Source organism: Myotis brandtii, unplaced genomic scaffold (genome assembly GCF_000412655.1).
Source record: "Myotis brandtii unplaced genomic scaffold, ASM41265v1 scaffold536, whole genome shotgun sequence".
Taxonomy (NCBI): domain Eukaryota; kingdom Metazoa; phylum Chordata; class Mammalia; order Chiroptera; family Vespertilionidae; genus Myotis; species Myotis brandtii.
Genome location: NW_005369967.1, coordinates 3,333,429 through 3,346,208, shown reverse-complemented (window position 1 = coordinate 3,346,208; position 12,780 = coordinate 3,333,429). Strand labels below are relative to the sequence as shown.

The 12,780-nt window shown below is 40.0% G+C and overlaps 1 protein-coding gene and 1 long non-coding RNA gene across 2 annotated transcripts in view; both read left to right on the top strand.

Annotated features, from left to right (window-relative positions):
* ERH (enhancer of rudimentary homolog (Drosophila)) overlaps positions 1–9,243 on the top strand; it is a 14,209-nt gene extending 4,966 nt beyond the window's left edge. Inside the window, exons 3-4 of the mRNA XM_005877935.2 lie at positions 2,000–2,120; positions 9,135–9,243. Coding sequence (XP_005877997.1) covers positions 2,000–2,120; positions 9,135–9,237 — 224 coding nt within the window. The 3' untranslated portion in view covers positions 9,238–9,243. The remainder of the gene's footprint in view (positions 1–1,999; positions 2,121–9,134) is intronic.
* Positions 9,240–12,780, top strand: part of LOC106728106 — a 5,811-nt gene continuing 2,270 nt past the window's right edge. The window contains exon 1 of the long non-coding RNA XR_001364356.1: positions 9,240–9,282. This is a non-coding gene — a long non-coding RNA (uncharacterized LOC106728106). The remainder of the gene's footprint in view (positions 9,283–12,780) is intronic.

Here is a 12,780-nt window from a genome sequence, read left to right as displayed (position 1 = left end):
CAGCAGGTCGTTATCTCCTGAGGGGTCCCAGACTGCGAGAGGGCACAGGCCGGGCTGAGGGACCCCCCCTCTCCCCCCCAGTGCACAAATTTTTGTGCACCGGGCCTCTAGTCATATATATAAGCCTAAAATGCAAAGTGTCCCTGCTGGAGTTGGACTGACGGGGAGTTCTATCACTCGCTATGATGTGCGCTGACCACCAGGGGGCGGCACGGAATGAAGAAAGGCCCCAGCTAGCAGCCGCTAGGGACCCTACCCGTACACGAATTTCATGCACTGGGCCTCTAGTTACATCATAGAAACCAGTTGTACATGCCCTGTACCCTTTCTAGTAAATAGTCCATTGTTTTCCTAAATAGATTTTATAGTCACTCTTATAGTCACTCTGCTGCTAGGCATGCCTCTGGATTTGTTGCTATCTAATGCTAACTGGATTCTAATTAAAATGTTCGTTGGGAGTCAACAGTGGGTAGGCCTATGAAAAAAAGGCTACTTATAATAATTAGAGACAGATTCTAGGTAGCTGGTACCATGCCTTTTGCCAATTTTTTAATTGAGTTGTTTTCTTATTGAGTCTTAGGAGTCCTTTGCATATTTTGGATAACAGGTTCTTTATCAGATATAAGTACTGCAAAGATTTTCTTTTTCAGTTTGTGACTTGTCTTCACTTTTTTTATTTTTATTGATTTTAGAGAGGAAGGGGGAGAGATAGAAACATCAGTGATTAGAGAGAATCATTAATCAGTTGCGTTATGCAAGCCCCACACTGGGGATCGAGCCCACAACCCCAGCATGTGACCAGACCCGGAATTGAACCATGACCTCCTGGTTCATAGGTCAACGCTCAACGACTGAGCCATGCTGCCCAAGCCTTTTCACTTTCTTGATAGTGTCTTTAAAGCACAAAAGGTTTAAATTTTTATGAACTCTGGCCAGCAACTCCAGTACAATGTTGAATGTAAGTGGCAAGAACAGATAGATATTGTAATGTTCTTCCTAATTTGAGTGGGAAAGCATCTAGTCTTTCACTGTTAATTATGATGGTAGCTGTGGGTCAGTGCAAGTATTTGAGGTGGAAATGGACCGAAAAGGTTATGCTTGCATTTTGTAGGAACAAGAGAAGAGTGTGTCACTGAATAAAAAATAATGTGCCTTTTAGATATTTCTGTTAATGTAGGCTTGCTGTCAGTGATTTTGCTTGTTTTATTGTATTTTTATTACTTACATTTGAGTACTTATGTTCTTATTATATGTGCTAGTGCTTTTTATGCGTTATGTCATATACTGTTCACAAGAGCTCTATGAAGGTACTGTTATCTCCATTTGACAGAGTTCAGGAGATGGAGTCAAGTCTGAATCCACAGTCAAGGATGTTAAATACTGTTATGATAATCTCTTCCTTGTTGCCTATTTTGGTTTTTTTTGGGGGGGGGGGTTGTTTTTTGTTGTCTGTGGTGTCTTTTTTGCATTGTATCAGATTTTGAAAGCAAAATAGAAAAGCATCTGTCTGTCATCTATCATTCCTAAGTGGTGATTTTCTTTACTCTGAGGCTTTAGGAATGTTTATTTATTGAAAAGCCTGATAAGACCCATTATTTAGTCCTCACTTGTTGGAACCATCATATGATAAGTCTTTAAAGTCCTTTTAGATCCAATGGCTTGAAGTTATCATTTTATTAAGGCACAAAACACCAACATTTTGGTGAATTTATAAAGTTTTTTAATATGGAACATTTCACAAATTTGTGTGTCATCCTTGTGCAGGGGACCATGCTGATCTTTGTATTGTTCCAATTTTAGTATATGTGCTGCCAAAGCGAGCACTGTACATTTTTTTTTTAATGAAATAGCTAGTGGTGACAGTTAAAACAAATGTAGCCAACTTATTTTCCCAGCCCAAGTTTATGAAAATAAGTATTGTGATATCATATAACACTATTCATATTTAAAGTTTAAGCAATTGTAAAATCTTGGTTTCCTCCCTCCCCCATTCTCTTAGGCGTTTGTAAAATGTATGAAGAACATCTGAAGAGAATGAATCCCAACAGCCCCTCTATCACATATGATATCAGCCAGTTGTTTGATTTTATTGATGATCTGGCGGACCTCAGCTGTCTTGTGTAAGTATTTACCACCATGTATCTTAAGTTGTATTTTTCTGTTGTTTATTCATCGGATTTTTCTATTGTTTATTCATCTATTTAAGGTGGTTTATGGTGTTGGGAGCTCACTCTGTGCCTGACACTGATCTTTGCTTTTTGACTGCTAGGTAGTAACTAATATTTCCTCTACATATGGCTCATAAGTTATGTTGGCAACATAAAGACAGGAAAATGTAAGAACTTTGCTAATTTGATACAGTTAGTATGCAGAGAGGATGCTAACTAAGAAGTTCAAAGTTGTGATTCTTTGTTCCTTAAACTAAACAATCTTTTTTCTTAGTTTTTTCCCCCCTTGTGGTCTTTGTCCTTAAAACAAAGGCTTTGGATTAAAACTAAGGTTATTTTGTCTTCATAGCACTATTTTTAAAATGTAATTATATGCAAGACTGAAATGGAATTTAATTTTAATCCTACCCAGTGTTAACCATGTATATTTTGGTATGTTAGAGTGAGATTTTTTAGACCCACATTTTCTATTCTCAGATTTTTCTCATGCCAGACACTGTGCTAGAAGTAACTGGTTTTTGGTGGTGAAAAATGTGTAGGCCCTAATTCTAAAATAAAAAGCTTGGAAAGCTATAAGAGGCCAACAAAGCTGCAGGTATGCTAACGAGAAAAGAGGAATTGTAGGCAGCCAACAAGGAGAGCCGAGAACTGATGACATGATCTAGAGTGAGAAATTGATGTCTTTAGTTAGGATCATGGACAGTTCAGTAACAGTAAAGTAGGGAGTGCATGCAGATGTAGAAGTTGGAGAAAATTGTTTTCGTTTTCCCAGGAAAATAGGAAGCATGGACACCATTTAGAGTTGAGGGAGAGGGAGAAGGTAGTGAAGGTTTATGGAAGGTAGGAAATAATCCAGGAGGGTGAAGGGGTTAGGGAAATGTGTGACTTATGAGATATCTGAAAATACATTTAAAATGAAATAAATCATTGTGATAATGGGTTTTTTCCTAGTCTTTTTTTAAAAAAAAATTTATATTGACTTTAGGGAGAGAGAGGGAAACATCAATTTATTGTTCCACTTATTCATTCATTGATTGGTATGTGCCTTGACAGGGGATCAAACCCAAAACCTTGGCATTTCGGGATGACGCTCTAACCAACTGAGCACACCTGGCTAAAGCCTAGTCACTTTTAACCTGATGGTTACAGGTAGATAATTAGTAAATACATTGTTAAAAGTTTAGGGTATATGCAAGTGAGTATTGTGCAGGGGACTGAATGACCATGAAATAAATGTAAGTGGGGTTTGGGGTGGGGTGGAGACAGAAATAGGATCAATTAATTATAGGTCACAGTGGGGTCAAAGGGTTGTTGAATGAGATGCTTGAAATTGGGTTATTGATGTTGATAGTAATAAGGTAAAGTAAAACCTCTTCAACATCTACCATCTGGAACAATTTGGTTCTCAACCAAGTTGTTCACAAGACAGAAAAAATGTAAAAATGTCTCCTTTGGGGTTGACAACCCTTTCAAGCTGATACATCAGCATGACAAAAAGCATCTCTCAGGACATTGTGTTGTGAATATTTTCATGATTTTTTTTTGCTTTTGTTGCTGGCAAAATGGACGATTAGCACAATTTTAAAACATAAGGAGGCCATTAAGAGTGCTGATGTCGCTAAGGGTGTGAAAGTGCTCTGAAACAACTATCACAGACAATTGAATAAGTAGATAAATTGTTAATTCGATAAATCAACCTGTGATAGCATTTAGAAGGAAAAAGCGAAGATGCTGCATATTGACTTCTTGTAAGACAACCCTACATTGAGTACTAAAAGTGATTCATTTAAGGCTAGTAGGGGGTGGGGTTCAATAAATTTAAGAAAAGTGTTCGTTTATAGATTACAAGCAGTACATGTGACATGTACTATATATAAGAAAGGTTAAAATGGAATTATTTGGAGGTCTTACATTATTTCTAATGGGGGAAAATGATTCTGTTTTCAAACAAATCCTTTCTTGAACAGCCTTCTGGAATGAATTAAGTTGGAGAACCCAGGTTCAACTGTAAAGGGATCTGGTCAAAGAAAGGGAAGGGACAGGATCATTGGAGGAGAAAAGTTCAAGGAACTGAGAGGCCCAGATGTTGGCATTTCATCTACTGAATATGAAATCACCGATACCATATATTTACTTTCTAGAATTTAATGTGAGAACAGGGAGTAGGATGCTGAATTACTTAAATTTAAGGTTCATGCTTTAGTCACCATGAGAGGTTTTGGTTAAGCTGGAGTTTCAGAATTAGCCATAGCTGTGCTTGAATGCTGGCTCTGTCTTTGGCTGGTTACCTGGGGCAAGTTAGTTTAATATTGCTAATCCTCAATTTGCTAATTTGGAAAATTTAGATAAATTTACCTCACAGGACTACCTGTGAGGATCCAGTGCTTGCTTAGCACAACAGTATTGGCTAAATAACAGGAACTCCATTTTTAATCCTCACCCGAGGATATTTTTCTATTGATTTTTAAAGAGAGGAAAAGATAGAAATATCTATGTGAGAGAAACACATAGATTGTTGAACAGGGAGTAGGATGCTGAATTACTTAAATTTAAGGCTCATGCTTTAGTCACCATGAGAGGTTTTGGTTAAGAGCTAGCTGGAGTTTCAGAATTAGCCATAGCTGTGCTTGAATGCTGGCTCTGTCTTTGGCTGGTTACCTGGGGCAAGTTAGTTTAATATTGCTAATCCTCAATTTGCTAATTTGGAAAATTTAGATAAATTTACCTCACAGGACTACCTGTGAGGATCCAGTGCTTGCTTAGCACAACAGTATTGGCTAAATAACAGGAACTCCATTTTTAATCCTCACCCGAGGATATTTTTCTATTGATTTTTAAAGAGAGGAAAAGATAGAAATATCTATGTGAGAGAAACACATAGATTGTTTTGCCTCCTGCACGCACCCTGACCAGGGCCCAGGCCAGAGAGGAACCTGCAACTGAGGTACATGCCCTTGTTGATTTCAGAGAGGAAGGGAGAGGGAGAGACAGAAACATCAATGATGAGAGAGAATCATGGATCGGCTGCCTCCTACACGCCCCTTAGTGGGGATCAAGCCGCAACCCGGGCATATGCCCTTCACTAGAATCGAACCCAGGACCCTTCAGTCCGCAGGCCAATGCTCAACCAGCTAGGGCTAGGGCAGGTTTTTAAATTACAAATTGATTTATTATTTAAAATTTGCCACAAATAGGATGATAATTTTGAAATGCCACAGTTGAGTTAAATTGTACTGTTAACTAATAAAAAGGTGTTGGGGTTTTTTGACAGTGAAAATTACACAAAGTAAAAATGGTTTTAAGAGATATACTGCAGCCCTAGCAGGTGTTCTCAGTGGTTGTAGCATCAGCCCACAGACGGAAGGGTCTCAGGCTCAATTCCTGGCCAAGGGCATGTACCTGGGTAGTGCTGGTTTGATCCCCTTGGTTGGGGTGTATGCAAGAGGCAGCCAATTGGTGTGTCTCTCTCACATCACTGTTTCTCTTTCCCACTTGCCCCTCCCTCCCTTCCACTTTCTCTAAAACTCAGTGAGGAGAAATCCTCGGATGCGGATTAATAACAAATAGACACAGTGCAAGTATGTCATTATGACAATTAGTACATCCTGCCCCTCCCCTTTTTCTGGGATTCTGACTTGGGCTGTTTACTCCATAGGCCAGGATTTGAGTTCAATTTTGGTTTGTTGTTTTTTTGTTTTGTTTTTTAATATTTTTTTGATTTTTATAGAAAGGAAGGGAGGGGGGGAGACGTCAACGTGAAAAACATGGATTGGCTGCCTCCTGCCCACCCCCTACTGGGGATAGAGCCTGAAACCTAGGCATGAGCCCTGACAGGGAATCATACATACTTTCAACCTTTCAGTGCACAGGAGGACACCCAACCAACTGAGCCACAACAGCCAGGGCAAGCCCAATTTTGGTTTGTAAATTGCTTTGTACTCATTAAGTTTATTTGGCAATGCCAGGACTTTTTATAAGATGAAAGTAACAGCTTTTTAAATATGTAGGCTGTTTTTGTTTAAAGACAAAAGGGACATTTTTATTCTTAGTTATTGTAATGAGGAGGTACTCATCAGGAAGACAACCTGAAAGCAGTGAAGACATTGGCTGATTTCAACTCTCAGCCCCTAGCTTCTATTCTATAAACCTGCAGTCTGAGCATAACACTAGGCTAAATGATTCATCTATGCCAACAACTTGGGATTTTATAAATGTACTTAACATTTAATTGTCTCATTTTCAAGCACCAGTTAGCAGCCATCAACACACAGCTTTCCATAAAGAAAGCGTTATTACTTTTTCTTGAGTTGAAAATAGTGTGCAAGTTGATGAATTCCTAAATGTTCACTACCAAAGTGATCTTGTTGGGGTGAGGGTGTAGTCTAAATAAATAAGGCTGTTCCACCCAGATATTAGAGTTCTGAAAATTCCTATTCCTTTTTTAGTTCTTTTCCAATGTTAATATAAATATTTTAGTCTATTCTGCCATACCATGAAGTAGACTAGATTAGTACTTATTAGGAAGGGGGGCGGGGTTTATTCAGCCCGGCCAGCAGGACTCAGTGGTTGAGCATCAACCTATGAATCAGGAGGTCACGGCACATTTTTAGAGAGAGGAAGGGTCAGGGCACATGCCCAGATTGCAGGCTCTATTTCCAGTGTGGGGCTTGCAGGAGGCAGCGGATCAATGATTTTATCATTGATGCTCTCCCCTTCCTCTCTAAAATCAATAAAAATAAATATTTTTTTAAAAAGAATATTCAAATAAAATTGTTTTACTTTTTAGAATTTTCTCATTGTAACATACGGACATTAATAAAAAGCCAAGTGTTTATTTTTATTTGGTTAAGCATTTTGTAAAAGAAAGCTTGTTCATTTTTAATAAACCACTCAAGGGAAGACTATGACAATTCCTTTTGAGTTTCTCTAGCCAAAAACTGAAGCGCAGTGGTACCAGTGAGGACTCTACTCTCACAGGGTTGTAAAAAGGATTGAATTTAATTTTTTGCTGACCTGACCAAAAAAAAAGGTATAATTTTGATTCATTCAAAAGGGATGGCTATTGGTGTGTTGGCTGTTATTTTTTTATTTGACAACTAGTGGCCTGGTGCAGGAAATTCATGCACATTAAAAGGGAATTAATTAGAGCAGCGGTTCTCAACCTGTGGGTCGAGACCCCTTTGGCAGTCGAACGACCCTTTCACAGGGGTCGCCTAAGACCATCCTGCATATCAGATATTTACATTACGATTCATAACAGTAGCAACATTACAGTTATGAAGTAGCAACGAAAATAATTTTATGGTTGGGTCACAACATGAGGAACTGTATTTTTTTTTAAATATATTTTATTGATTTTTTACAGAGAAGAAGGGAGAGAGATAGTTAGAAACATCGATGAGAGAGAAACATCGATCAGCCGCCTCCTGCACATCTCCCACTGGGGATGTGTCCACAACCAAGGTACATGCCCTTGACCGGAATCGAACCTGGAACCTTTCAGTCCGCAGGCCGACGCTCTATCCACTGAGCCAAACCGGTTTCGGCGAGGAACTGTATTTAAAGGGCCAGAAGGTTGAGGACCACTGAATTAGAGGAAATATTTTAATATTGCTATTTGCCTTTTCTCTATAAGTGTCAGAGATGAAAGAAAATTAGTAAAATGTATATGAAAACCTTCCTCCTGTCAGAGTCTGGGGCGCGCTGCAGGACCCAGAGTCAAGTCCCCACCCAACTGCGCATGCCTCGAAATAGCGGGAGACCCAGACCTGGCTGGCCCCACCCCCATTGGGAAAGATCCAGACCCGTCAAGTCCCACTGGGCGGGAGGCGCAGCCTCAGGTCCCCCATCAAGCCCCACTGGGTTGGGGGTGCAGCCTCAGGTCTGCTGTCAAGCCCCGCTGGGCAGGGGCGCATCCGCAGGTCTCCAGGCACACCCTGAGGTCCCCCAGCCCAGCACTGGGATGGGGTGCCCGTCTTGAGGTCCCCCGTCAAGCCCCGCTGGGCAGGGGGCGCAGCCTCAGGTCCCCTGCCGGAGCCCAGCACCATGCAGCCTCAGGTCCCTGCTGATTGCTCGTTAAGGCTCCTTATGGGAACTTGGCCTCCACTGTGAGCTCAGCCATCTTGTGTTACGGAATCCCTGCCTCCGCTGTGGGTGCAGCCATCTTGACCATTATGATGAGGTCCCCCGTCAAGCCCCGCTGGGCAGGGGGCGCAGCCTCAGGTCCCCTGCCGGAGCCCAGCACCATGCAGCCTCAGGTCCCTGCTGATTGCTCGTTAAGGCTCCTTATGGGAACTTGGCCTCCACTGTGAGCTCAGCCATCTTGTGTTACGGAATCCCTGCCTCCGCTGTGGGTGCAGCCATCTTGACCGTTATGGTGTGACAGTCAATTTGCATATTCCCGTTTTATTAGATAAGATATAAGGGAAAAGAGGCCAATCAGGTATTGCATGTTCTAAAAATTGTTGGGGCATACAGTTGAAAATCGCTGTCCTAGGGTGTCCCCCCCCCCCCTTTTTTTTTTAGGCAAACTGCACCTTTGCATCTCTTAGATGCCATGCAGTGTTTCTACCAGATGATACACATAGCTTAAAAATTCAACGTGTAATCAGCTCTTTTACATTTTTTAAAAATATATTATTGATTTCAGAGAGGAAGGGAGAGGGAAAGAGAAAGAAACATCAATGAGAGAGAATCATTGATTGGCTGCCTCCCTCATGCCCCCTACTGGGAATCGAGCCCGTAACCCAGGCGTGTGCCCTTGACTGGAATCGAACCTGAGACCTTTCAGTCCACAGGCTGATGCTCTATCCACTGAGCCACACCAGTGCCCTTTCACATTTTCATTAAGTTCATGTATGACCAAGTGTGTATCTGTGCCAGCATTGGGTAGTTATAATTTGAAGTTTAAAAAAAAACCCACAAAAACACATGACAATAATTGTTTATTACTTTTCTGTTCCTCAGTTACCGAGCTGATACCCAGACATACCAGCCTTATAACAAAGATTGGATTAAAGAGAAGATCTACGTACTCCTTCGTCGACAGGCCCAACAGGCCGGGAAATAGTTGTGTTGGAAGTTGGGGGTTGTTGGGGGTGGGCTTGGAACACAGGTGTGTACAGCTGTCTGTAGTGAAGTTTTGTATTATAGTAATCCTGTTTCCATTTTGGTACACTCTAGCCAGGATTGAATGTGTTAGATGATATGTGAGGATCTTGTTCAATCTGAACTCCCATCACCCCCCTTTTTTCTCTTTTTTTACTTAAACATTGTTATGATGACTTAACTAAGAAGTTTTTCTTTGTCAGTTAATGTTGATTCCAATCCTTCATATCTGCTTTATAACATTCACTGTACTAACCCTTCTTCAAGTTGGGGTGGGGGTAGTGACAGTTTAATTATGTGCTAAGATAAAGTCTTAGTGAAAAACAAATAAATGTTCTTTAGTTATATTTTTCCCCTGGTTGCTTTTTATTTTATTTATTTTTTATTTTTCTACATTTTTTGGTCTCTAAACATGAACATTGAATTTTCTTGCAAAGCATTAGTGTCAAAACCAATAGACTGCTACAGAATTTGAAGTTGAACTTTGATGTGATTTATGTAACACTAACAAGCTTTTTCTGGCCTTGTGAGTCTCATTTGTAGATTCAAGGTTTGCACTTACTGTGGATGCAAACATTATGAAAGACTTTCTGGTGACATGGCTTATCTGTAGCAGCAGGCCGGTTAGTTCCTTAGCTTTGGTTATGTACTCTCAGTGGGAAGTCCTTGTGCCCTTCTCACAGCCTTCAGCATTGGAATGGCACTCTTGTATGGCAGTGTAAGGGTAAGGGAAAGACCACAGAAAAATACAAGATGATCTTGCTTTTAATGTAGAATGTGGTCAGATTTGACTTGAACATACAGTATATTGTACCTCCAGTCATCAAGTATGTGGACATGTCCTGATTCTGCTATTATGACTGATAGCCAATAATATCTTTATGCACTATGAGTTTGGCAGGGTTTTTGGAGGCTTCATGAGTGCCCCTATACTCTCCTTGTCCCCAAATCCATTTCTACATTAGGGCCAAATTCTAAGTTAGTATTTATATGTGCTCACTTTTTCTACAGAGTAATTGTTCTATCAATGTCATCACTGTATCAAAGGATTATTAAAATTAGGGTGCCTTACCAAAATTATAGCGGTAGTTATTTCATGTGAACCAGCCAATATTTTTAAATATATGTGTTTTTAATTAATTTCAGAGAGGAAGGGAGAGGGAGAGAGACAGAAACATCAATGATGAGAGAGAATCATTGATCATCTGCCTCCTGCATACCTCACACTGGGGTTCAAGCTCACAACCCAGGCATGTGTTCTAACTGGGAATCAAACTGTGGCCTCCTAGTTCATGGGTTGACACTGAACCACACCAGCTGGGCGGAACCAGCGAAATTTTAAAGCTAAGATATTTTCACAGGAAAAAAAAAATCCAAAAGTAAATCAGATTGTCCTACTTCTCACTTGGCCTATCCTATTAATATAGTTTTATTTCTCTAACAGTAGAAATAAAACTATATTAATAGGATAGGCCAAGTGAGTTTTTTAGTTTTAGTTTTTTTTCAAAAACATTCTGAGCACATCTGGAAAGAATGGAATCCCTTGATTTTTAGATACAATACAATTTCTGTATTGGACTTAACAGAGGAAAATATATGGGTCCTAGATATTGGGTGATGAGAGCAAAAAGGAGGGATGCATTATTTTGAGTCATACTTTATAAGGCTTAAGGTAGAATAGGATTGGAATAAATATGGAGAAATACAAATTTAACTCTAGAATTACACAGAAGAGGAGAAGTAGCTTTTTCATTGTGAAGGTAAAGTCTGATGAAACTTAGTGGTCTGGCCAAGCTACAACCACTGTTCTTATGTCAGGGAGTCGGAGTATTGATTGTGTGGCCTTTCCCCAACCACAGGTAAAACAGGTTTGATTTCTGTTTATAAAGTGATATTTTATACTGCTACATAAAGGTGAAACCTACCAGACAAATTAAAAAGTTCCTGGTTCTCTATTTCACCTGGTTTTACATACCTGGAAATTTCTATAATATTTACTGGCAGTACTATTAGCATTTGATCTAAGAGGTTTCTGGAGTATAAAAGAGAAATTTTAACTATCTCACTTCACTTGCAGTTCTGTGGCTTAAAATATTTCAGCAATTCACTAAATGCCTTAGGCACTGTTTGGATAAGCTATATATCTTACTCCTGTGTTTGGGTGGAAATGGTGGTGAACTGTTTACTGTCACCAAGGGATGAGCAGACAATTTTTTGTTGTCCTAAAAGCAGACCAGACTTTGGGTTGGAGGAAAAAGAGCAGGGCAGTTGTTAGTATGACACCAGCTTCATATGAGTGTGGCACATCCTTTATTATAGGTGGAGAATGTCCGGCCTGTGGGCCATGTAAGGCCCTCAAAATAATTTGGTCTGGCCCTACCAGGGCATTAAGGGTGGGTTAATTAAATGTTTGACCAAATATAGCAGGCTAACTTTTAAGTTGATAACTTTGTGTAGCTCTCAAATGATGTTATAAATATCCAAATGGCTCTTGGTAGAAAAAAGGTTCCTCATCCCTGCTTATCAGATTGCTAATTTTTGAAGATTGGAATGAAAATTGGGATTAATATATGAACTGTTTAAAAATAAATATTACTATATTTGTAGAGGTACTTTAGAAGAAGAAATATTAATTTATATATTAGCATAATGATAATGGCATTACCACTTAGGCATGGCATTTACTAGTTAGGAAACATTTTTACATATTTAATCATCACAGCAACCCTTTGAGGTAGGAAAAATTATTCCTCTATTAATGGTGAAAAAATAGGTTCAGATTCTTCAAGTTGTTCACCCAGATTATACAGCAATACCAGAAAAACTTTACTAAATGAAAAAGACATGATCTTAACCTCAAAGATCTTGAGCGTTGGGAGCCTCACAAAATGAATAGTTGTGAGGTAAGTGATGGATCTCTGATGCCTATCAAAGGAAACTTTAGACTCATTTGGATTCAAAAATACATGAATAGGTCACATTTGTCACCTATTTACTCAAAAGTAAACACAGGAGACAGCTCACCAACCCAGCATCATCATTAAAAGTTTCTCTTCCATGGGAGTGAGTAGTCTTCATGGCAGTTTACACAGCCATCCAAGAATTATTCTCTGGACACACCACAAATGATAGCTCAAGTGCAAGAAATAAGACCGGTAAGTTTAAGAGTTAGCTTGGCTTAGAAACCTCTTATAAAACAGGTACCACAATCTACACTAATAAAAGAGAAACATGGTAATTAGCGTACGACCACTACCCTTCCCATTGGCTAATCAGCATATCCTTATGCAAATTAACTGTCAGCCAAGATGGCGGCCGGCAGCCATGCACTGAAGCGAACAGGGAGGCTTGCTTGCTCCAGTGACGGCGGACTCCAACGTTCCCCGCCTGACTTGCCGGCCTCTCAGCTGCAACTCTAAGCAACTATGTTGCAAATATAGAAGCTAAACAAAACCCCAGAAACCGGCTTTCAGTCAGCCGGGCTTCAGCCAGCCGGACCGCAACA